This window comes from Mytilus edulis, chromosome 3 (assembly GCF_963676685.1).
Source record: "Mytilus edulis chromosome 3, xbMytEdul2.2, whole genome shotgun sequence".
Taxonomy (NCBI): domain Eukaryota; kingdom Metazoa; phylum Mollusca; class Bivalvia; order Mytilida; family Mytilidae; genus Mytilus; species Mytilus edulis.
The window spans coordinates 78844982-78872894 of NC_092346.1; the positions used below are offsets into that span (position 1 = coordinate 78844982).

The 27913-nt window shown below is 32.1% G+C and overlaps 4 protein-coding genes across 4 annotated transcripts in view; all 4 read left to right on the forward strand.

Annotated features, from left to right (window-relative positions):
• Positions 1-4663, forward strand: part of LOC139517536 (arylacetamide deacetylase-like) — a 572982-nt gene extending 568319 nt beyond the window's left edge. The window contains exon 8 of the mRNA XM_071308730.1: positions 4429-4663. The gene's annotated coding sequence lies outside the window, so the exon portion shown is untranslated. The remainder of the gene's footprint in view (positions 1-4428) is intronic.
• Positions 1507-2235, forward strand: LOC139515443 (uncharacterized). Its single transcript, XM_071305012.1, has one exon. The coding sequence runs from the start codon at positions 1507-1509 to the stop codon at positions 2233-2235; it is 729 nt and encodes a 242-aa protein (XP_071161113.1).
• Positions 3593-4069, forward strand: LOC139515444 (uncharacterized). The gene has a single exon (XM_071305013.1). It carries the CDS (start codon positions 3593-3595, stop codon positions 4067-4069), a length of 477 nt encoding a protein of 158 aa, XP_071161114.1.
• A 22461-nt stretch (positions 4664-27124) lies between the features above and the next one.
• The window catches only part of LOC139517537 (uncharacterized), a 43406-nt gene continuing 42617 nt past the window's right edge, over positions 27125-27913 (forward strand). Inside the window, exon 1 of the mRNA XM_071308731.1 lies at positions 27125-27236. Within this exon, the coding sequence (XP_071164832.1) occupies positions 27194-27236 (43 nt within the window). The 5' untranslated portion in view covers positions 27125-27193. The remainder of the gene's footprint in view (positions 27237-27913) is intronic.

Sequence of the window (27913 nt, forward strand, 5' to 3'; positions counted from 1 at the left end):
TCAAGTCAAGTTTACGATCAACTGTTATCATACAAGCTCCTCAATGCTAGTGAATGGATCTAAACTGGATCTCTTCAATGATCACATTCTTGAAAAATTGAAGAAGAGATACAAAACCATCATGACAGGCTTGATACATTGAATTTAAAAGTACAAAACTCAATTAACAACATACATGTACATATAAACAATCAACAGTGTCATTCAAACATTGGAACTTCTAAAACAAATGATTCCACTAACTGTGAAATGCAATGTATTACATACTACGAATCAACTGATAAATCATCGCTACCAAATGAGGAGTATACATGTCCCATATGTCAAAACTCAGCGAGATTAGACACTATTGCTTGCGAAGAGTGCAATGAATGGTATCACTTTAGTTGCATTGGTATTACAAGAGCTGATGTAAATAAGCTACATGAAAATCTTCCCTACATCTGTATGCCATGCGTAGCTAACCAGTTGTACAACTCAAATGCATCCTGCAACTCTCAAGATGAGGAATTTGGACCCGAGCCTTCTGTTATAACCCATGAAACCATCTTGAAGCTACCTCAAAATAATAATGAACACAAAAGAAGCAAAATAACTGACTTTTCGCCAAAGCCAGAGTTAGATTACCAGTCAGCACGGGCTATTCTGAGCTATATTGGGAACTCTACCTCTAACAATACAAGTCATCAAACTCAATTGAAGATTCCACTTGATAATGCCAATCAGGAAAACAATATGATCCAGCAAAAACCAGATTTAGATTTCCAGTCAGCACGGGTTTATCCGAGCTACAATGTATACTGGAGTATCTATATATGAAGAACAACAAACTCAACTGAAAATTCCACTTAATTATGTCAATCAGGAAGAAAATAGGACTCAGCAAAATCAAGATTTAGATTTCCAGTCAGCACGGGCTTATCCGAGCTATACTGGAGTATCTATATCTAAAGATCAACAATTACAATCATCAGAGCTTGAAATGGAACAAACAAACAGTAAATCACAAAAGGCAAATCACCGAAGAAGTGCCAGTCAAATGATATCGAGCAAATAGATCAAATTCAAAAGCCAATTGAGATAGACCATGAGATTATTTATATACATACGGATGATTATTCACCCAAATCTAACAGGACATCCAAAGAGAAAAAAATAACAAAGAGGGCTATGGGAAATGATCAAAAGCTAAAATCAAGCATGATAGATAACCTTCAAAGAAGTTATATACTAGAACTAGAGAGAAAACTTCAAGATAGAGACAAAACTATTCAAATTATGGAGTCTAGACTTTCTCAACTAGAACAAAGACACCAATCAACTCTAAATACTAGTGAAACAAATAATAATTCCTGTAACTGCCAACCACTTTATAATGGGATAAATACAAACAGTCATAACAACAACCATTATAGCTGTCAATTACAGAGCGTAATGAATAATGTGAAAGCCCTAGAACAATAACTTACTCAGCACATGTGCATAAATACGGCTCTAACTACACAAATGGCTATGCAACTACAACAAAGCATGTTTGTTAGGCAGACTTTATCAAATGTAGGTGGATACATTGCTCAATCAAATACGACTAGGCCTGAAACACAAAACCAGCCCTTCATTCAAACAAATCCTCATTTCAACCAAGAAGTACATGGACACAGATTCGTGAGTCAAAATCCAAATCATACTGTCAACCAAGGTCCACCAACAAACATACCTTCTTATTCTAACCAGCACTATCAACATCAGTATAATCAAGAAATACCTCATCATACTCATGCAAATCAGCTGTACTACCAAAACCAGCCAGATGCAAATTATGTCGCCAGTATGAACAACCCTCAGCCAGTATATACTCAAAGCAATATAATTACGCAACCACCTCCATCCTACTCTCAGCAATCTAGAATGTCAACATCAATACAACAAAGCCACCAACAACCTCAAGGTCCATATACTCCTTCTCAACCAGGTTATGTTTCGAACCCACCGCAATATGAAGCCCAACATAACATTCAGCCAATGCCAGATGAACCAAATACAAATATAAAGTATTACTCGCAAGAAAACCAAATAGACCAGGTAGGAGTGACACAAAGTACCAAGTATGCTACAGCACATGGACCAACTAATATAACCAATGACAACGAAACAAAATGGCAAGATAAGAGAGGCATACAACACAATAGAAACACTGGGACCAACAAATCCAACGATCTGAGAAGCGCTATATAAAGCACATAGAGACAAAGCAAGCTAACAATAAGCACCAAATATCAAACTCTTTTTTAACCATCCCAAGCCTCAAAAAAGTTCCACCAAATCAGGACACAAATCAGGACACAATATTGTTAGAAACAGTCCACAGATTATAGGCGTAACAACATTCAACATTGAAGGCATTAAATCAAATTTGGAATACTTGAAAGAACTATTAAAACAACAAAATTTCTTATGTATACAGGAACACTGGCTCTGGACATTTGAACAAGACTTTATTGATAAAGCAGTACCACAAATGGATCATTTTACAAGATGTCATGACTTTAACGATCAAATATTAAACCAATTTTCAAATTCCAAGAGGTCGTGGTGGAGTTTTGATTTTATGGCCAACAGAATGGAGCCCCTTTGTTAAAAAACTAGATGATGGAAATAATAGAATAATTGCTGTCGAAATTTTATCAAACAACAAACCCATATGCTTAGTAAATGCGTACATGCCAACTAAAAAGGCGAATTCAGATTTTGAATATCAAGAACACCTAGATATTTTACAATCAATAGTAGACAAATATGAAGACACTCATTCAGTACTAGTCTGTGGAGATATGAATGGTACATATCTAAATGATAGGAATAACAGCCATGATGCAAAATTTAAAAAGTTTATAAAGAAAAACAATATGATTATCCACCCTGACATGAAGAGCAATCAAACTTTTTATCATAATGATGGCAGATCTTCGTCTCAAATTGATTATATTACATCAAACAATGACATTCTTGAAACAACAATGGTTATCCATCAAAGTCCTATAAATTCTTCTACACATCTGTCAGTAAAAGCCATAACAACAAAGGAACTGGATGCTAAACAGCAAAATAGGAAAAAGAAAAATACAACTTCATACAAGCTGCTGTGGGACAAAGTAGATAAAAAACGATATCAATCAACGTTTAAAGACCTACTAGCAATTTCACAAATCAACTTGACCAATTTTTCTGTCGATGAGAAACTGCAAGATCTTACCTTAATTCTACATAAAACAGCTGAATCTGTCGTACCAAAAAAGCTCATTAGACTTAACGGATTCAAAAGAAAAGCATCTCCAACTGTTCTGCAGCTGATAAGAAAAAGCAAAAACTAACATAGAGAATGGGATTTGGCAGGACGTCCAAGAAACAATCACAAGCTATTTCTTGCTAAGAAAGAAGCAAAGCATATACTAAGACAACAACAGAGAAAAGAAATCGTCATTGAACGACAACAGTTTTTGACAAACTAGAGCACGACCCGAATGACAAAACCTTCTTTCAGCTATTAAAACGAAATCAGTCAACGGTAAAATCCTCTGTACCAGAATATATTATGAAAAAGGAACAAATAGCTTCAACCTCAAATGAACAAAGACAAATCTTTGCTGAATATTTTAAGGAACTAGCCACCCCACAAAACCAACCAGAATTTAATTATCAATTAATGCAAAATAGCCAAAGAAGATATGATATTATCAAGAAAGTCTCAAAGTCAGAAAGAAAAAGGAAAATTGATGTATCCAAGGATGAAATAAAGAAACCTATACTAAAACTCAAAAATGGCAAGACAGCAGATGAATATGGGATAAGAGCAGAACATATAAAACATACTGGAGATGAAGCACTTATTGCTTACCAAACCATTTTAAAAATAATTCTGGAAGAAGGCAAAGTAGCAAAGTCATTTAAGACTGGAGTAATTACACCTGTCCTGAAGAAAGGAAAAAATGCGATGTATACAGAAAACTACAGAGGCATCACTGTCACGTCTATCCATGGCAAAGTTTTTGAATATGTACTTATAGAATAAGCTAAAATACGCAAAATGAATCAATCTAATATGCAGTTTGGATTTACTGAAGGGCTCTCCCCAAATATGGCCTCACTTATTCTATCTGAAGTGTGCTCTGAAATTACAGGAAAGAACAAATTACTATTTATTACGACTCTTGATAGCCAAAAAGCATTCGATGTTCTTAACCATCAAATATTATTGGACAAAACGTATTTTCTTGGCATGGATATTCAGTTCTGGGACATAATCGAAGATCTATATGAGGATATAACATCTACTGTGAAATGGCAAGGAGATCAAAGCTTTAGCTTTAGGATTGAACAGGGCGTAAGACAAGGTGGAGTCTTGTCAACTCATCTCTATAAACAATATAGAATCGAACTCATAACAGTGTGGCTGTGGACATTGATTGGCGCACTTTAATATCCCATTGACTGGGACAGATTAGGTGAACGTTCGTCCATAACGCCCATTGCTCACGACGTCCTTAATATAAACATTTAAACCGTGGGGTCACCAAAGGTTCTCAACGCCTATATAAAATAATTCGAAATACTAATCAGGAATTTGTGTTTTGATTTATATTGATTAATTAAACGTCCTTTACTTGTGTTTTTGTTATGTTTCGACAATCAATTTTCATAATAAGATATCGCAAAGCCATGTTCTTTCAGAAAAAAAGAATGACTTACTGGCTTTAAAAGTTGCAATGCATGTATTGATTGATTATCTTTTTCGGATGTCAAAGCGATTTAACAATTGCGATTGTCGAGTTATGTAATCTTTTAACTTTTATCTGGTCTAATTTTATTTTAGAACGAATGCATAATCCACTTTCAAAAGTTGTGCAAATACGAAACATAAAGACAAAATATGCGTTTGCCCCGTCTTTTTCGTACTTGAAAGTTATTGAATAGTGATAAAGCTATTTGGATTAAACCTTGTGAAATTTGCATGCATTTACGTTATTGTATTGGCAAAATGTATCATTTGGTGTATATAAGAAACTTAAACCGTTCTGCTATACTGCTACTATACTTGTGAAAAACACTTGGCAACAGAAACGCATTCGTCTTATCTATATAAAAAAAATCGACCCAATTTACATAGAAATGGACGTCTTCGTGCATTTGTGATCGCAAATAAAATATGTTCCGGACCTTATGAGTATTTGGACCATACGCGCATGACCATACCCGTCATTCGCGTATGCGGTTGGACCATATTAGTATACCCTTATGGTCATGATATATACGCATGGTCCAAATACTCATATGGTCCGGAACACATACATGATATTCTGTGCGTTGTCGGTCGTCTATTAATTTTTTTCTTTTGTTGATGGATTTGACGTCTTTCTGTGAGTGATTATTTGTTCATGACTTAAAACCTACTTGCAAATAATTTAAAACCAAGACTTGATTTATAAAAATGTCCAAACAAACCATGATTTTTTTTAAACATACATCACATCCATTGCAAAAGGCTAAAATTCGCCAGGTCTTTAATTTCAACTAAGTGAGTTGACTAAATTAATGTTGCGGACCATTTTCCAATTTCCATGCGGTATCCCTATTTTTTTTCTCGCTCATCTTTTATGTTTGTTTTTTTTTCATGCCAAGACCTCTTGGAGCTTTCATTCTATAAAGTGTGTATTTTGCTAATGGTCGAAGGCCATACGGGGACTTATAGCTTGATAACGCCTGTTGGTCCCTGGAAAGAATGTGTCTGATTGTCTATCACACTACATATTCTTATTTTAACATGCAGTTATATCTATGATAAGAATGAAAATTGAATTGTCATTGTGACAAAAACCCAACCAAAGAGCAAAAAAAAAAGAAAAAAAAGCCCAAGGCAACATGTAGATCTTTCGTATCAAGGGAATTGCTATAAATATATTTATTTCAGGTTAATAGTATTAGGCCATACTCAAGTTATAAAATAGATCTTGTCGTCAACTTTTGCAACCAGCTTCTATGTTTCTATAATGCACTGTTCATCTTTTTTGGGCTTCGACTTTTCCATTGGACAGACAATTTTGTTTTCGACTATTTTAAAAAGATGTTTTTTTTTACAAAATCATACAAGTAAGGAGTCTCTGGCCTTTGATAGTGTTGTATGTTAATCAATGTTTGTTTATTTATTTGTTTAGGAAATAAGTATGACGTACATTTTCACTGAACTAGGACACTTTTTACAATAGTTTTTCGATATCGCTCGGGCAAAAATAATCACGAATATAATGCCTACCCATGTTAAAACTACAATAAAGTATAGTTTGCATCAATTATTTCTTGAACCTACCATTTTTTTGTCTGTGTTGGATTTGTGTGGCATTACAAAAAACGAGTATAAACTACACAGTGCAGCTTCCAACAAGAATACAAGATTTATTGATTTTAAAAATGCGACCAAAATTAAAAATTTGCTCGCAGCAGAAAAATTCAACAGTTTGATTTTCATTGAAATAAAATAATTGTTATGATTAACACACCGTTACTTTTTCCAATATAAATATTCGAACTATTTTGTTTGTTGTTTCCTTTGTAAATTTACATCATTTTTAAAAAGACCACGTGTCTTCGATATTTAGAAGACTATAAAAGCGATGTTCATTATCTTTCTTCTGCTGTAAGTTTAATTTAGTTATTTTGTGTCATAATTTCCATCTCGTATGTTTTAAATTTGAATAGAGAAGATTCAGGTTGTCTTATACGTCAATGATACACACAAAAAAACCGATAACAAATAAAATAAGGTGCAACATTCATTCTCCATGAAAAGAATACATCACATGGATGTATTTTTTGTAAGAAAAATACCAATTTCGTGAGAAGTTGTGTGTTGGACTTGAAGAGCCAAGGCAAACTGACAAATATCTATATGAACGAATCGATTTATGGTATATAAAAAAAAACAAAGCCCACATGGTTAGCATTGAATAAATAGAAGGCCACTCTTAAATGATCACAACGTAGAAGTTTTTGTTCTCTAAATCAATAAGATATTTTCTGAAATAACGCGGGTCCCCTTTAACTTTAAAGTTTTTTTGGTTTTTTTTACCATGAATAAACTTTTTTTTTTTATTATTATTTATTGATATCAGCTCTGGACATTAATATTCTTAAAAGTGAAACTGTTGTAAGTGAGGGTATAACAATTATTTAAAATAAATTCCTTAAATGATTTGTGAAAAGAAAGTTTCATTTTATGTATCAAAATGTGTAACAAATGATTATTTAAATCCCCATTTGAAGGCCTCCGATAGACTGAGTGTGCATAAAATCATCGCCCACGACAAACAAGTTATAGGTAAACTTTTCAGTACAATTACTAATAAACGTTTTACCGTCGACCACACTGTTATGCATTTCATTCTATTAATGAGCTACTGTGCAATCTAGAAAAACATGGAATTGGTATCTCGATTGGGAGCACCTACGCAAGATGCCCTACATGTGCTGACGATATCGTCTTACTCTCATATGATCATACAGAAATGCAAGAAATGTTGGACACCGTGTATACATATGCTGGAGACCATAGATTTCAAATACATCCTGTAAAGAGTAATACCATTATCAAAAATATTACTAAGCAAAAATCAGAGAACTTCAATAATAATTTAGACAGTCTTAAACTTGGGCAAAATGATAAAGATATCAATTCTGAGACCACACACCTTGGTCGGAAGAGAACTACTTCTGATGACAGTAAAATTAATGTTGACGAAAGAATAACATTGGTTAGGAGAACTTTATACTCATTGATTAAAAGTGGAGTCCATGGAACAAATGGGCTAAATCCTAGAACATCCGTCAAAATTTATCAAATATATGTCATCCCAAGATGATTGTATGGACTTGAAACTATACATATCCAAAACAAGGACATGGTCTCACTCTGCAGCTTCCATCTAAGCACACTAAAACACCTCCAGTCCTTATACCAAATAGAACAGCTACCTCAACAGTATATCTCTTAGTTGGCGCTATTCCAATTGCCTCAGAAATCCACAAACGACAGTTAAGTCTCCTACATTCCATTGATCCACTATGAGTGATAACATGTCTATCCGAGAAATAGCTCGTAGACAACACATAAGTGGAAAACCAACTAGCTTCTTTGTTAAAATACAAGACGTACTCACTATGTACCAATTACCTTCATTCAGTGAAATAATGAACGGCCATTTCAATAAACTAGATTGGAAAAACAAAACATCAATCAATTCATATTGGACTTCCAAATTAAGAGAGGACTGCAACTTAAAAACAACTTTGAATTAACTTGCATTTGACATTATGGAAATAGGGAAAACGCATAATATATGGGATACCATTACTAACTCTGTTAAACAAGTTAAACAGGCAGTAACAAAAGCTCGAATGGCAACAGGAACATATACTCTACAGATCCATAAAGTGAAATTCAATCAGTCTGAGCTGGACCCAACTTGTCCTAGATTGGAAGATGAGACTCTTCTCCATGTACTCACTAGATGCTCGGCATTTAATGATATAAGAAAATCACCATTTCAAATACTGAAGAATCTTATTATATCTAAAATTGGTCAGGAAAAATGGAAAAGTCAGTTTATTAATAGACAAATAATATGCCAACTAATTATTGACTGTCAGTGCCTCGTTCAGCAACACTTATTGCCAAATGACAAGGAATTTTTTCGAACAATTGAAGTAATCTCTAGAGAATATTGCTATGCTGTGCATGTTAGAAGGCTTAATGCTTATAGTCTATTGTGAGTCTGACGATCGCTGTACGATATAAAATAAGTTAAATTTTATGATTTTACAGATAATATGATTTTTAGATTTTAACTATACTAAGTAGACATTTGAGTAGGTTATTGATTGTGTACAGAATTTTAAACTTTTCACTCGTGGATGTAAATACACTATTCTACTGGTGGAGGATTATTCGACTTGTCTACCGTATATTTTAGTGATTTTAATATATATATATTGGATTTATTTCAAAGTGCTCCAATATTGGAGGGATTTACGAAAGAAGAAGAAGATAGGGCCTATATATGGGTCATATATGTCTGGAGCAGGAGAGGGTTTACGGAATAGATATACATGTGAAAATAAAGACTACTTGAGAGAGAAAAAATACCCTTAGAATAGACTGGGATTATTATACTAGTTAGTATAATAGTCACAGAAATAGAGAACATTGGGATTCTACTGTGATATATACAAAGAATAACCTGAAACAATTTTCAAGTAAATAAAAGAATAAGGAAAATAGGTTGAGTATAAATACCGAATGCTTTTTCATTTACAACAGTGACACTCGAATAGTGATATACCAGTCAAGTAAATCTGTATCATATGACGGGAGAGGCTAGCTTAATAATTTTTAGAATTGAAATATGCCATATCAAGATTAATTTTAAAAGAAGCCCGAAGCTGTATCCTTCAACCCAGAACTCTGTGACGTAATCTGTAAATGATGTTGCAACTGGTATGTCAGCTTTCCAATGTCTTCTAAAACTGTTAGCTAAACATCCTCAACAAGGTGTGGTGTATCGTTAGGTTTATTTTTAATAAAAAAAAATGCTAGCTTGAATGCAGATTACTGTTCAAATTGTGTCATATTCAAAGCTTGGATACTGAACATTTGCATTTACTAGTATATCATATTTGTTAGAATAAATTGAATATTTTTTATATTAAATTTCAGAACAGTGTATTTATTAAAATTTAAATAATTTCAACAAATAAAAAGAAATTTGAATGACATTTATTTTTATCTTTTATAGGTTCATTATTTTCCTTTTTACTTTTTTCAGAATGTACCAATAATTGAAACTATTGGAAGGTGGAGGTGTATTAATCGCCATTAAAAAAGGTATTATTTGCCAAGAAGTATATAAAAGCAAAAATGTAGAAATTATTGCTGCCCAAATTAATATAACTGATACTAAATCCTTAGTTATTATTTCTGCATATAGACCACCAAATAAAAATGATATAGACTATCTCAAACAAATGATCATTGAAATTAATGAACTTAAATTAAAATTTAAAAATTCCACCTTTTGGCTTGGTGGTGACTTTCACCTTCCAGACATAAAATGGCCGGAGCAAAATATATCTGGCTCATTGTATACTAAGGAGCTGAAAGAATCATTTATAGATATGCTGAACAACTTAGGCATTGAACAAACGGTTGATTTTCCAACTAGGAAAGATAATATCCTTGACCTTATCTGCACAAAACAACCTGCATTGATAACAAAAATAAAATCTATACCAGGTATATCTGACCATGATATTGTATTAGTGGATGTAATCTGCAAGCCACCAAGATCTAAATAATCACAACATAAAATATATTTATGGAAAAAGGTTGATATTAAAAAGATAAAAGACGTAACATCTCATTTTATGGAATTTTGGATCTCAATTTATGGAATTTTGGATATTAAAAAGATAAAAGACGTAACATCTCATTTTATGGAATTTCGGATCTCATTTTATGGAATTTTGGATCTCAATATCTGACCATGATATTGTATTAGTGGATGCAATCTGCAAGCCCCAAAGGTCTAACAATCACAACATAAAATTTATTTATGGAAAAAGGTTGATATTAAAAAGATAAAAGACGTAACATCTCATTTTATGGAATTTTGGATCTCAATGCTCCTCAACTTCGTACTTTCTTTGGCCTTTTTTTTTTTTTTACTTTTTTGGATTCGAGCGTCACTGATGAGTCTTTTGTAGACGAAACGCGCGTCTGGCGTATATATAAAATTTAGTCCTGGTATATATGATGAGTTTATTTATATCTGAACTTATATCTCAGGCTTATGAAAATTTAAAAATTGACCAATTATGGAATAAATTCAAAGAAGGTAGTAATAAAGTAATAGATGAAAATGTACCAAGCAAAATAACTAAATCTAAGTACACCAACCCTTGAGCAAATAGGGATATAGACCATTTATGTAAAAAAAACAACGTAAAGCTTACAACAAAGCTAAAAAAAACTGATAAACAAGAACATAAAGATAAATATATAAAGTTAAAAGCCACTGCTCAAAGAGAAATAAGAAGAGCCCAAAGCACGTACATGCAAGAAATAATTAGCCCCCAGTTAGAAGAAAAACATAAATCTGGCAATTTATAAAAAGTAAAAAAACAGAAACATCTGGAGTTTCACCATTAAGAGGAAAGGATGGTTTATTATATAGTGAGCCGAATACACAAGCTAACATCCTAAATTAACAATTTAAAAAGTCTACTACCGAAGATACATCCTCTATGCCAAATAAAGGTACAAGTCCCCACCCCACTATGCCAGACATATTTATTAGTAATAATGGTTTATTAAAGTTACTTAAAAAAAACTTAAATCCACACAAAGCCACTGGCCCTGATAATCTGCCAGCATATTTTTTACATAATTTTGCAGAAGAATTGTCTCCATTTTTTGACATTCTTTTTCCAAAACTCTATTGATACTGGTAAAATCCCAACTGATTGGAAGCAGACTAATGTTGTACCAATATTTGAAAAAGGTGACAAGCATAACGCTATTAATTATAGACGAGTTTCATTAACTGCAATATGTTGCAAAATTCTAGAACACAACATAAGGAAACATCTTACAATTAATAACATACTAAATGATGATCAACATGGGTTTAGAAGTAAAAGGTCTTGTGAGACCCAACTTATCATCAGTTTACAAGATCTTGCAAAATCATTGGGATATGATAACCAAATAGAAGTTATACTTTTAGATTTTTCCAAAGCTTTCGGTAAAGTCCCCCATCAAAGATTAGTCCAGAAATTAGACTTTTATGGTATTAGGAATCAAAATTTAAATTGGATACATGACTTTTTAGCTGACAGGCAACATCAGGTACTATTAAATGGCGTTAAATCTTTAAAATTAGCTGTTGATTCTGGTGTCCCTCAGAGAACAGTTTTAGGCCCAACATTATATTTACTCTTCATTAATGACCTACCCGAACATGTAACTTGCAATGCAAGACTTTTTGCAGATGACTGTTTATTGTATAGGAATGTAAATAATAGTTCAGATGCCAAATTACTTCAAAATAATTTATCTAGTTTAGTACAATGGGAAGAGGACTGGCAAATGAATTTTAATCCTGAGAAGTGTTATGTTATTCATATTTCTAAAAAAAGTAAACCTTCCGCTTTTGATTATATATTGCACAATCATGTTTTAGAAGCAGTAAAATACAGTAAATATTTAGGCGTAACTATAAGCCATGATCTTGATTGGGAAACCCATATAAACAATATTACCTGTAAGGCAAATAAAACCTTAGGTTTTCTTCGTAGGAACTTGAAAAACTGCACACGTACACATCACTTGTCCGTCCAGTCGTCGAATACTCTTCCACTGTCTGGGATCCGTACGAAAAGCAACACATCACTCAGGTTGAACAGATACAGCGTAAGGCAGCCAGGTTTGTCTTCAATGATTATAAAGACAGATCACCCGGAGCAGTTTCAAATTTAATTAAGTCATTGGAATGGGAAAATTTAGATATAAGAAGGAAAAAGGCTAGATTAACTATGCTATATAAAATAAATTGGGGGTTAGTTGAAGTTCCTAAGGACAATTTAACAATATCTGATAGACGTACTAGGGGGAAACATAAATTTAGGCAAATATCAACAAATAAAGATTTCTGTAAGTTTTCATTTTATCCTCGCACTATTTCGGACTGGAACTCACTACCTGAAGCAATAGGTATGTTTGAAACCCTGGAATCCTTCAAAAGTGGTATATCCACTCCAACATTTGAAGGATCCACAACAACTTATTAAACTACAAAGCCACTGTACATACTGTATATATGTTAATGTTAATGATTTTTCTTTGTCATATTATTTTTAAATTAAGTCCATATGTACATATCACACAAGTTCCGGGAAGTTTTACACTCCTACCTAGGAGGCTACTCCCGTATTCGGAAGAAGAAGAAGAACTATATGTTGAAAAATTGTAAAAAAATAATAAACATTTTGGACACATTTTTTTCCTATTTTGTTTTCTGTTTGTCACATTAACATTTTCCGGCCAAAAAAATATATGAAATATAGAATATTTTTACACATTTTCCTTGAGTAAATTACAGAATATATATATATATATATATTTTCAATTTTATAAGTAAAAATAATTCAGAAATAACTATGCATGTAATTAAAAGTGGGCAAACCAGGATGACACAAAAAATACAACGAACCCGGCATTACTTATTCAAATATAGACCAGTAATATTTTAATTATTGTTACCTGGGACTTATAGATAAAAGTATAGTGCGGTGACTGAAGGCAGATTTTTTTTAATTTAATCTCCCCACCGAACACACACCTATATAATATATCATTGGAAAGAGGAAATCGTGTTCTATAATAATATGCCTGTCGTCAAGACTTGATATGGTCACATTTTTTTAAAATTGAGGTCAAAGGTCATATGTAAAAATCTGTGAAAATTTGAGAGGGTTTCAATTTTGACATTTTTTTATATTTCTAAACTCTACCTAAATACGAATGATACTTTTTGTCTTTAGTAATGTTTGTTATTATACATAAACCTTAATCATTGAGATTTTTTTATCAAAAAAATTCATAAAACGACGTTTTATAAACAAAACTTCAAAAATCAAGTTTTCAACCTATAAATTGTTTAGAGCACCTTAACCTTCTGACAAATTTCAATTTCAGGTAAACATCAAGTGTCATGCAGGACACTACTTTAAAATTATTTTTTAAACTATCATATTGGGTGAGGTATCAAACCAAAGCAATAGAACACTACAGTCAAATATGACCTAAAATTGAATTTGCGGATACTTCAGGTTTTTTTATAGACTACTCGTTGCTTTTGGGTTTTTCACAATTATTATTGCTTCCATAGTATTATCTGTTGTTGTGTATTTTACTCTGGTTAAAATCTATTACATTATAGGGTTTGTACCTGTATCCCCCCTTTTTTTCCTTGCAACGTACCACAAACTTCAAAAGTATTCCATATAAAAAAAGAAGATGTGATATGATTGCAAATGAGACATACATTAACTTACAATTATAGGTCCCGTACGGGCTTCAACAATGAGTAAAATTCATACTGCATAGTCTTCAATTCCCGAAATAAATAATGTAAAACAAACGAAAAATCTAACGGCCCGTTTAATGTACAAAATAAATAAGAAACAAACAAATATAGTATATAGAAACAAACGACAAACACTGCATTACCGTCTCGTGACTTGAAACTGACACATACAAAATGTGGCGGGGTTTAACTTTTCTAAGGGTGCGCCAACACTCCCCTAACCTGGGTGTACCAGTGCAACAAGCTTTATACCAAATCAAGCATTATCTTCATCATCTTCATTTTCTTCAACCGTCACAAGACATGACAAGACACATGAAAGGTTCTGATCAAAGCAAACACGTTATTTTGAGTTTTTTTTACAAGTATAAACAAGGTATTGTAGGAAGTCCGAAGACATCTGTTCCTAAAAAAATACCAGCTTCAAATCATCCCTATCAATTCATCCAAGATTTAACAGAGATCTAAAATGGGGTTTAGGAAGGTGTGATGACATCCATATGCGTGTCTGCAAAGATGCTGAGGAAACAAATATACGAGATGTACACACTATCTTGAATTCGCTCATTTTCATGGTTGGCAACACACTAGATAGCGTCGCACTTTACTTTAAGAAGCATAAAATCCATTGGCATTCAATGTTTCAACAAGTTGTTTTGAACCAAACTCATGGTACATTTGTAAAACCAATCCTAAATGAAAAAGGGTAAAACAAAATTGGCCACACAAACGATTGACTTAACAATTGCTTAGCATTTACGCAATTTCTCTGGTGCCATTTCATGAGAATAGTCTTGGCTGTATGCAGTTTCATCAAGTAACTATGAAATGAATTGTAATAAATACGAAGGCATTGACTGAATTGAAGAAGGAAGAGACAATTCATCCGAAGTTGGGTATTCTTCTTTAGAGTTTCGATGTGTTTTCTAAGTATACTTGCAGCGGAATGAAATATCTGTCCGTTATTTGTGTCTATTACCGTTGACATTGAGATTTTGAGGTCAGTTTTCAATTGCCTAGCAGCTGATATGGCATCTCAAATAGTTATTTTGCTACTATATATTATGTTATATTTGCCTTGAACTTGTTGAAGTTGTTTGACAACTGAATTTCTATAGAAATCAATAAGTTTAGACCGCATGTTACAAGTAGAATATTTTAAATTAGAGTCAGTCGGAAGAAAAGATCTATATTTATCAAGTAACGGTGTCATGGGGAATGACCATTAAATTAGTAAAAGCAGTATCGTGATCTGAGATATCTGCTTCCACGGGTTTGGATTTTTTTGGGTCTTTTTTCGTTTTTAGCAAATGATTTGTAATGCAACCAAAATGACAGAGTGCTTGAAGTTTAAAAGATGGACGGAAAAACTATTTCAATTTTAACCTTATCTGACACGGATAAAACATTCTTCATACGCTCATCTGATTCAAACTTGAGTAGTTTTTGATATTTCTAAAATGTTTTGTTGCAACAAAATATACAAGCGCTCCAGTTGAACGACTGCATTCTAGAACGCATACAAATACTCGAAACAGTCCAATAATTGTATGTCGTCATTAAATATCAGATAAGAAGCTTCCTTGCTCTAAAAGGGGGCACAAATATGTTAACTTGTGTAACTTTTGTAGCATGAACGATGATAAACTGCCTGCACGGAGTTCTTCGAATTAACAGCTATCGCATGAAATCACAGGCACTTGTTTCTGTCAATATGGGGTTTACTATCCATACTCGTACGGAAAATCACAAGGGTGATTTTTCGTACGGGTATGGATAGTAAACCCATATTGACAGAAATAAGTGCCTGTGCATGAAACATCTTGATGTTCACCTCATCCAATTTTTTATTCGATGCAGATACAAAAATCGACTTCCCTATAAGGGTAAATTGACTCAAAATTCCAGTCGAGTTTGCTTTTTTTGCATATTAAGCACTGCATAAAATTGAACGACTTTTGTCTTTTCTTTGGACTTATTGGAGCAAGTTGCAACGGACTCGACATATCACGGAATATTTACTGAAACTATCCGTCAATTATTTTGATTTTACAATAAGACTTTTCTGACAGAGTATATTTTATGTTTTATAACAAAAAACACATAGAATATAAACATATAAAAACAAAGTATGTGGCATATACGTGCACTTTAATTGAAAATATGTGTATATAATAGCGAAAAAGGTAGTAATTTCATATATCAGTTGAGAGCAAATTGTTGACTAATACACAAAATGTGACGGAAGGCAAGTGATTGGGTTCCGTGTTGAAATTGAAGTTTTTAGTCCATTCTTTTTCCATTGATTTCTTATGTTTTTTTTCATATTTTAGTTCCGAAATTTTTATCACTTATTAGTTTTATGAAATACTATATGCTTAAAATATTATGGGACAATTTTTATTACTAATATGAAGAAGAAACTAAAGTTTGTGTCTGAATTTGCAATTAAATTACCTCAATTTTTAAACAGTCCAAACTTCGCAAATTTTATAGATTAGAAGAAAATAAAATACTAAATAGAATATTTTGACATATAAAAATTGCTTCAGGAAAAACTATTTCAATTAAATGTAAGCAAACGTACACAATTTTTTATTTTGAAAAAGGGGGGTCGAAACTCTCCAATATACTACTAGTCATTAAAACGACTTTTTAGAAAAATGTGACCGTACGAAATTCTGACGACAGGGCAAAAACTAAAGAAGAAATATTTGTCTTTAAGTTAAGACCATTTTTAGCCGTGTGTTATTTGGGGAGATTAAACTCGCGATCTAGACGACTTTTTACACTTCTGTCACCGCACTATAAGTTAGTTCCATATATTACAAAATTGTTTGAAAAACATATCTGAAATTCATCCATTACTTTGTAGTTCGATTTTTATTAATGTTACATATACTAGTCATTCGTAAAACTGTAAAAAAAATACAGACTTATTTTAAAAGAAATCAAAAATCCGATGTTAGAATAGGTAACAGAAGTGAAAATCAGGCAAAAAATAGAATGTGTTTATTTCCGACGCAGTTTATGAAATTTGTCAAAATTTGTCTACAATTCACCTATCTTAAAACCATTCAAGGAATCTGAGTAACTGATTCTGGTTCAAAAATGTCATCAATGCAGCAAAATCCGGATTACAAAAAGAGGAGATATTTGCGGAAGCTGGCCAGGATTAAGACTCATGCTATGGAGTTCGAATCCCGGCGTGGGCAATCCGTCTAAACATTAGCCCAACAATGTTAGATCTGTAAATTTGCTTTCACAAATTATTTTGTTCTTCTTTCGCTGGGATTCGAACTCGTGCTACCGAGATATCGTGGAACCAAATCGCATTGCGGTTGTGCCCGACACGCTAGACCACTCGAGCACATTGGCTCTAAAACTAAAGCTTTCGATGGCCGGGTGTTATCTTATATATATATATATATATAGTGATATAAAAATCCGAATAGATTTATATGATTAAATTTACATCATAACCATACTGATGAAGGATATCTGTTATTCGAAATATTTATAAATAATTACTCAGTTTAATGTTTCCTATTTAAAATTGATGTTGGTTTTGTACATTTTTCTGGCGTTTCAAAATAAGGGATGAATAAATAAAGGCAACAGTAGTATACCGCTGTGAGAAGTTAAACAATTTCAGAAAAACAAAAATAACCGTGAACACAAATCTGCCAATTGCAATAATATACAAACAAGCCCGTATATTTCGCATATTTATGAGCTATGATCCTCTTTGGTGTATGGAGCAACATTATGGGGGACTTTAGCTTACATTGTAAATAACATTTTGAATGAATGAATTCTTTTTTTGCAAAGCATTAGTTGAACATGCTATAGCAACACAAACATATTTACATTGTGACACACAATAAACAACAGAGAACAATATAATAAGATATTACAATAGACAAATGATCAACTTATTAGATGTGATTTAATCTGCCAGGCAGATTTCAAATAATTACATAATTTTCTAACTAAAGATCTAGATTTTGTTTGGTACAAATACATAAGTTTTGTCACATTTGGCCACGAACAGTAATAATTTGGTAAAAACTGTAGCCGTACATGTCTATACACAGGACACACTAAAGTATATATATATATATGAATCGACAATTTCCAGTTCTTCGTTGTTGTAGAAAAAATTTGCAGTTACGGGTTGCCAGGCATTTTTTGAATACAACAACTTTCGTTTTGTTAATATTCACTTCTATATTCCATTTATTACAATAAATAAGTAGTTTATCAAGTAGTTCCTGTAGAATTTCATGAGATTTTCCAAATAATATAGTGTCGTCTGCAAATAGTATTAAGTATATCAGAACTCCATTAATATTAACTATGTCAGCGGAAGGACTAATATGCATGTCTTCAATCAAGTCATTTATAAAAAATAAAAACAGTAGAGGTGATAAGGGTTCCCCTTGTTTTACACCAAGAAAAATTTCGAATGAGTCGGACAGTAAATCGGCAGTTTTGACACGCATTTTTACAGATGAATATACTGATCTCACCATAGTTACAAACTTTGAGCTAACACCACTCCGTAATAGTTTATAAATGAGAATCCTCCTGCTAAATTGTCGAACGCTTTACGGAAATCCACAAACGAACAATAAAGTTTTTGTTTATTTTGAAGTATATGCGAAATTATTGCAAGTAAAATAAAAATAGCGTCAACAGTTGACTTGCCTGGTCTTAATCCAAATTGGTTATCCATCAATTTGTCTTTTTCTTCGGACCAACTGAGTGAACGATTTGTCAAAATAGTAGTAAAAAAGCTTCGATAAAACACTGATCAATACAATCTGACGATAATTATTAGGATCGGATAGATCACCACTCTTTGGGACAGCAGCTACTAGACATTCTGACCATGAATCTGGGTATATTCCCGAACTATAAATGTAATTAAATAAAGTCTTTAATATTGGCGCAAATACGTCGGGACAGGCAGAAAACATTGCACTTATTAGTCCATCGTTACCTGAACTTTTACCGGACTTCATTTTTTGTTATTGATGCTACTACTTCGTCTACAGTTATATCGGAGTCTAATTGTGTAACATTTATATCGCCAAATACCGCATTGTCTATGAGATTACGAACTTCTCCACATAGATCCTGCGAATTATCTCCTAGTATTGACTCAAAATGTTTCATCATGGTTTCGTTATCAATTTTACACTTGTTGTTCACTTTTCGTTTTAACGACGACCAGAACTTTCGCGGTTCGGTACTAGCTAAGTCGCAGAGTTCGATACCTTTTTGACGTTTGTATTTTTAATTGTGCTTTTCGTTTCATTTTATTATAGTTGTTTCCTGAAATAACGTATGCCGTTCGGTTGACGTCTGATGGGTGATGTTGGAAACAAGTTTCTAACCACATGAAAATCTTTACGTGCAATCGCACAATTGTTATCAAACCACTCGTTGTTCGGCCTAACTTTAATTTCATCTTGGCGTATTAACAAGGATCTACTAAAAACTTTATTAGCACTATCTAATAAGATGTTTTTAAATTCTTTAACAGCATGATTTAAGTTATTTGTATTGGTAATATTATTCACTATAGACAATAAGTTATTTTGTTCTTGTTGTATAATATCTATATATTCATTAGATCTTTTTATATCCCACTTTATGTAATTGCGAATCTGGAAACGATAACTCCGGTCTAAAATTTCGGATTTGAAATTCAGCACATCAAAATTCTTAATAAGTTTATAATCGCTAGGTGAAACAAGTAGGTAGTCGTTGACACTCCTGTCATTCATTGTTCAGAATGTGAATTTTCCAACACGATTTCAAAGTCTTCCATTAGCAATAGTAAGTTCAGTATTATAACATAACTGTAAAAGTTTTCAACCAAATGCGTAAACGGTTTTGTCTACGGAGTGCCTTTTCGGAACAATCGGGGTTTCCACGTGGTCTACACTATCTAAATACAGATCTAAGTTAGCATTTGATAAAACATCATCAATTTCACCAATACGACTATTTAGGTCGCCACACACTAAAAATGAACCCTTTTCTTTATACTCTAAACAAATACGTTCTATAATATCATAAAAATCAACTTCACATTTGTTATAAAAGTTTGATTTTTCATGTGGAATATAAGAAAAACATATGTATATATCATTTCCAGTATTAAAAAAATCATGATTTAGTTTAATTATAACAATACCACAGTCTATCTCTCTTTCTATAGAAATACCATCTGATAACTTTGTTCTAAAAAAATAGCTAATCCACCCGATTGTCCCACTTTTTGAAATTACAGGTAAAAAAGTAATCAATGTAACTTATAAAATATTGGGAGAAAAAGAAACAAATAATAACATTTACATATTCTAGTCTAAGATGCATATTTAAAAAAAAATAGTTATTATTGGCTTTGAACTGGCTGTCAGTAATTTCGAGTACTCTCAGATTAGTACTAGGTGTGTTTGTTGTATAGTAGTCGTCTAATTCTACTTTTGTATTTTGGTTACATGTGTGTACCCATCTGATGAGAAATGCACTTTTCAACTGAGTTTTATAGTTAGTTCTTATGTTGTACTGTTTTAACACTGTTTCGGTTTATTGGGAGGGTCGGGGGCTTCAAATAAGTTTTAACTCCGCTACATTCTGTAGTTGCCTGTCCTAAGTCATTTGCCTGTAATTCAGTGGTTGTAGCTTGTTGCTGTGTAACATATTTGTTTTTAGTTAATTATTTGGTACATGAGTTAGGTTGTTAGTGTTTCTCATTTGAATTGTTTTACATTTTTTAAATCAATGCCTTTTAAAGCTTATAATGCGGTATGGGCTTGGCTCATTATGGATCGAAAGGCCTTATGGTGACGTAGAGTTGTTAATTTCTGTGTCATTTGGTCTCTGGTGCAGAGTTGTCTCATTGGCAACCAAAGCATATCTTCTTATTTTTGATTGAAGTCTGAGTCTTCTGTATGTAGTTGGTTACAAGTCTTGTCGACAAAGACAATAGGAATATTGGTAGAATAATCCCTTATAGTGATTATTTGAAAGACAAATCTGGTCAAAATCTAGAAAACAGCTTCGTTATCAATAAAGAACGTTGTTGGTTCAGGTGAGATTTTAGCAGTCTTCAAAAGCGCAGAGAATGTTGTTAACATGCCCTCTGAACTCCCTAGTAAAATTCCAAAAGTACTACTGGAATATTTCTCCATCAACAATTATGGATAGATGCTGGAACATATATATTGACTGTTATATATACTGTTCCCAGATAGAGCGTAGAATGTAAATGAGTTTATTCCTTTTTAAATCCATGCATTATTTCTTTTTTCATTTACAAAGAAAATGTTATTAAAATTATGGTTTTGACATTTGTTTTATAAATATTTTAAAACGTAACATTGTAGATATATTTCATAAATCTGAGATATAATGTTGGTTTTAAATTAAAAGAGTTTGTATCTGATGATTTTTTTATATACTTTTCTAAATTAATAATTTTTACTTTATAAAATTAATATTTTATACTTTTCTAAAATTAAGATTTTGTACCTTTATAAAATTAATATTTATACCTTTATAAAATTAATATTTTATACTTTTATAAAATGAATATTTTGTACTTTTATAAAATGAATATTTTGTACTTTTATAAAATGAATATTTTTTACTTTTATAAAATTAATATTTTTTACTTTTATAAAATTAATATTTTGTACTTTTAGAAAATTAATATTCTATGTGCAATAATTAATTCTTGTTTATTTAGCAAAACAAACAACAGTTACCTTGTTTATCTAAGTTAAAATAATGTGGGACAATCAGAACTTTTCATGTGGGACAATCAGAACTCTAAAATTTTAAAAAGTGGGACAATCGGGAATACACTTCGAGTACCTATTTTAACATTTCTATGTAAACATATAAGTTTCACAAAACCTTCTATTTCTATATTTCCATAAAAACAAAATTTCGTATGTATTTACAAAATTCAAAAAACCATTGTCTTCATAACAAGAATTTAAACCATGTACATTCCAACTTAAACATTTTAAATTGCTCAATTGTTCCCTGTGCTGCCCCTATGGGACATACTCTTTACCACCTACACAAATTTTGTCCTTCACAAAATATGCCTTGATATCCCTGGAGCGCAGTTACGTCAGTAATGGTAATTTTTCCTTTCTACGTTTTTGTATTTCTAATGGTATTGTTCAGAAATTCCAAAAAGTGAATCTTTAAAATTCTTTGAACTTTTCTTAACAAGATCCCGCATCTTATAATTTGCAAATTTTACCAGGATTGGTCTCTTTTTTCAGCTTTCTTTCCCTATCTGAACGAATCAAGTATTGTAGTTTTATCTGCAGGGTTTTCAATTTTTAAGTATTTACCACAAAATTCCAAAACAACATCCGAACACAGGTCTGTTTCATTTTCCGGAATACTGTAAAATATAAGATTATTTCTCATAGAACTCATATAGACATCAGTTAACTCATTTTGTAACCTGTCATTTTCTTTTTTTACTTGGTCTATTGTTTTGCTCAATTTTCATCATTCACATGGTTGTTTTTTTAACTGCTTTGCTAATTTTTGTCAACTTCAGTTTTAATATTTGATAGAGAGTTTTTTTGCGTTTCAAATTCGTTACTGATATACTGGGTACTTGACTCTATCTGACAAAAACGGTCGTCTAATGCCCTTGTTGTGTTTTCTAATTTTGTCACTTTTGAATTCAAATGGTCTAACTTTTTTCAAATCTGTCTATTCTACTAAATAGTTCGTCTACCCATTGTGGTCTTTGTTGCATAGTGGAAAGCATTAGGGACGAGACGTGCTGCATAGGCATAGGAATCATTCCCGACCAGTGTTTGGCGTTGAACACATCTGTTGACTTTGACTATGACTTGGAAACATATTATTTGGATTAGGGCAGTAAAAGTTAGTGTCTTGTGAAAAGCTAGACTGATTCATATTGTTCATCATAATTTCTTCCAATACACTTTTTAAATCGCCGTTATCCAAGTCAGTACTGATTAACTGTTTGTTTACATTTGTAATGTCACCTGTTTTATCGCCTTCCTTAGTACATGTTGATTGAATTTTACTTTTTTTCGCTTTCTTTTTCTTTGGTTTCTTTTCATTGGGATCATTTGTCACTTGTGTTACTTTCATTGTTTCTTTTCTTCCCCTTTTGGGGCATATTTCACATATATAATCATAGTTTAGTCTCTCGACTAAAAACCTCGACTGTCCATTACATGTCACGCGTAACATTAACAAACTTGAAAAGAAGTATCGAAAAACATCACGATTCATTGCAGGTGAATATAAATCTAGTCAGAATGAATATATTTGAAACATGCAAAAATTGGAACTGGAAGAAATACAGGAAAACGAACGAGTCAAAAGTAGAAAAGACTAATAACAGTTGATTTTTTTTGTACATATGGCACCGTCGTGTTGATCATGTAAGTACAACGCCGCTGATAAGTCTAATTCGGTTAGCCTCATTCGAGGAAAAGAGGAAGCGATTGTGTTTACAGCTATTAGAAGATAACCGTCGTCATCTGTGGAATATATATTCTACAACGGCCAACCAACTCATGATATCGCGCGTAAAATTTTCGAAATATATTGAACACTCCATTATAGGCTTTTGTAATAATAAGATTACCGGTTTTTGCACAAATGGCGATTTTCTTACAAATCTATGAATTGTATTATGCTTTAGGACAACCATTCGTGAAAACTTAAGGACTCTTGATTCATCTGTGCAGTATACTAGCAACAAAGAATGAATGTCATATTAAAATTTCATTGGCATCAAATCCAGATGAAGGAAAATTTAGCAATGCGCTTCGTACGCACCAAAGAAAAAGTAGTATTTTCATTTACCAATTCTTCGTGGACTTGAAGCCCAGTCAATAATGGTTTGCTAATGATGTGTCTTACATTTTTCGTTGATTTTGTTGAAAGAAATTATTAAGAAACTACATCCAACTCATTCAAGCAAATCCAAGTTTAGACAGAAGGACACGAGTTAGATTTGATTTTCAAATATTACCAATTAGCTAAGGATAGTTAAACTGACCGTACGTGAATAACGGAAATGCGTGTCTAATTAAAAGAGGGGACGTATTAACTTTATATAATATTTGAATTCATACTACAGATACAGTCCCGTGGTTCCATTCATTTGCGTACCTTTCGTTATTCCTTCTGCAGAAAACATTAATTTCAATCGTCAATGTTATAGATAAACTCATCATAGATACCAGGATTGAAATTTTATATTTGCGCCAGACGCTCGTTTGTCTACAAAAGACCCATCAGGGTTCTCGAATTGAAAAAAGTCAAAAGACCAAATAAAGTACGAGGTTGAAGAGAATTGCGGATCAAAAAAGGTTTTGCCAAAAACGGCTAAAGTTATATATTCTCTCTAAATATTCCTTATCAACTTCACAAATTATAAACGGTGGTCTTGAAGTGTATCTATTCTTAGTACTGACGTTGTTTATCATGTTAAAGGGAAATCACACTATTCATACTACTAATTATAATTCATTGAAATTTTGCATGTAGATAGATCATACTTCTTACGAAACTTTAGGCTAAAAAAAATGGGGTCACCGATGTTGTTTTCGAGATATGACGTCATCAAAACATCAAGAATCGCGTTTAACCAAAATTTAAAAATCGCCCTCTAAGTTGCTAAATGCAAAGTTATTAAAAAAAAGATGTTTAACAGTGATAATAAAACAGTCAAATATAACTAGTGCCTTAAAAACAGTTATTTGTCTCATTTTTCTTTTTTTAAGGCCTTTTATTATTTCCCGCCTTTCTTAATTCCTATTTATTTTAGATTTTTCTAATAACTTTATTTATGTGTTGAGAACCTTTGGTGACCCCATAGTTTATGTGTCATTAAAAAGTATATAGTGAGCAGTGGTCGTTACAGACAAACATTCACACAATCTGTCCCAGTCGGTGGGATAATTTAGATCGTCAATCAATAGCCACAGCCAATCGTTTTGAATATGATTCTATAACTAATCTTTCTAAAACATTTTTTGTAATATTTTCCGTAAATAAATTAAAATTTTTTTAGAAACTAAGGTTTCAACTTTCTTAGGCAAAGTAAATCTAAGATGGATATTGTTCTTTTTTTAAGGTCTCTTGGGGTAATATAGCTCTTCATCTGTTGCGGTTCTTACATCCTTGGCTCCCTATTTGATCACCCCAAAAAAATGTCCAAAAATGTGTTAGTCTTGCCCTGTTTGTCGATATAAGAAGAATCTTTAAGTGTTTTTTCCAAACTTAGGGGAACTCGTTAAAAAATTTATTTATTTTGAAAAAGGTTTTGAAAGATTTGGTACAAATGATTTATCATATTTATCGCATATTTACAAATTTCCAGTTTACAAAACATTGAATTTTTCGAAAAACTAAGGATTTTCTTATCCCAGGCATATATTACCTTAGCCGTATTTGGCACAACTTTTTGGAATTTTGGATCCTCAATGCTCTTCAATTTTGTACGTGTTTGGCTTTATAAATATTTTGATATGAGCGTCACTGATGAGTCTTATGTAGACGAAACGCGCGTCTGGCGTACTAAATTATACTCCTGGTACCTTTGATAACTATTTGCTATAAAATGAAAACAAATAAATGTTCATGACCTTTTACTTTTTTTTAGTTTCCTAAATATTTCAGTGCCGGATATCCTTCAGAAAGGGGTGGAGCTTCAGCAATGGAATGACACGAACATGAATATGTTGTACCATAGATATAAGCTCCCCCTTCTCCCTTTACATTCTAGTTGAGCTTCATATTTAGGTATCAAAGTATGGTACAACATCAAAATTGCAGATACTATACCATGGTTTTCCCTCAACACACTTTTTAAGAAAATCATTTCATTAAATTAAACATCAAAAGGAAAAGGGAAATTTATATTTCAGTTATAGCTAATATATCAAATTGTCATTATATAATTATCAATATATAATTCCCAATATATTTTTCCCAATTATTAAAAGATAGCAATGAATTATTTATGTATATTTTATGGAATCGGTAATATTTTATACAGGTATGGAAAAAAAGTGTAAGTGTTGTATGACATCAGTTCTTTGTGCTTCCTTCGAATATTTCCAGCTTAGTTTTTGGTGTTGTTTAATTTCCAATTTTTTCCAATATCAATTACCAACCCGGTATCTTTAACCATAAACCGTCGGAACTCCGTTTAACTTGTCGAGTTTGTGATGAAGTTATGGAAAGCTTTGGATATAAACACCTATCTAAAACAATACAAAATATTGTTAGATAACTGTAAACGTAGTGAACTTAATTTAACAAATCAACGAAACATAAACCAGAAAGATGATAAAAGTACGAATATGGTCAACAATAGACAACTGTGTTTCTCTAATCAGATAACAAAATTATGAAAACCTTGAATTGTCCCTTCAATTCTTTTTTTTGTATTTTCTTGTAAATATAATTTCTGTTCTACACCTATTGGAGTATTTTTTTATTTTGTGGAGGACACATTTTTTATTGGAATCGTTCAAATATCCACCATTTATCACGACAGCAAGACTCTAAACAGTTGACGATATTTAAACACAATGTGTAAGTTTTAATTATTGAATATTGCATACTTTATTAAAGCACTACTAGAAAGGTATTTATATCTAAATATTGAACCGTTTCACATTTTAATCACTTCTATGCCTTAATTGTTTTAAATCTTTTAATTAAATGCGAACGATACCTGTCGAGTACAGTATACATATTAACTCTTGTTTTCATCCTGTATTGGTAAGATAAAGGTAACTTCAAAGAGAATACCAATAGTGTTCTGGACACACGATCAGATTGGATGAAACACAGGTACCAATCAATACACCTTTCCTGGAAACTAATCATTTGAATACTACTTACTACACAAATCTGGTTTAGTTCTTTGTTGGATGCTAACTCACCTGATTTGAACTATGCAGTATCTAATTTTGCTGTGGATTTTACAACTTTATATTGGTAAGAAACTTTCAAGTTTGTTTTTTTATTATATATTTCAGATATCATGAAGAGTAACATAATTATTTTTTGTCTTTGTACAATGTTTACCAATCAGTAATTTTAATTCACTTTGAAAGTTTAAGCGATTTGAAAAATTTTCGTCAAAAATCATAAACAATGATAAAAATATCCCTGTTTAACCACAATACAGCACCCTCCACAGATTTTAAAACTATTTATTTCTTTTGAAAGTTATTCAAATATCTCATAAATTGAAACTTACTAAAAAAATGGAAAATAAAATATTTAAAAAAAAGTTTCCCGTTTGAAATAAGAAAATTAATAATATCCAATGGTATGATATTACTTTATTTCATTATTATTTGAAGGTACATAGTTATTGTGAAGTATTAGTCCAGATTTTTTTTTAGATTTCATTAAAAGTCATCAGATACTTAATAGTTAGAGAGCAATATAAATAATATGACCACTTCCATAAGCGGATGGACACATATCAAACATCGGTGTTACAATTACTTAATTCTTCGAGTAGTTGATTTTGAGAGCCCAGATCTTTTTATTGTCTCGGATATACAAAGTTTACAGGTAGATGGCATGAATAGACCATGAGGTACTTATACATTTCAAGAGAAGTGTTGGAAATATGGTTGTTCCAGCTTTTCTTTTTGCTTTTA

Bases quoted from the DNA above. Each gene is read 5' to 3' on its own strand.
- LOC139515443 (XM_071305012.1), top strand. From the start codon at position 1,507: ATGGCTATGCAACTACAACAAAGCATGTTTGTTAGGCAGACTTTATCA.
- LOC139515444 (XM_071305013.1), top strand. From the start codon at position 3,593: ATGAAAAAGGAACAAATAGCTTCAACCTCAAATGAACAAAGACAAATC.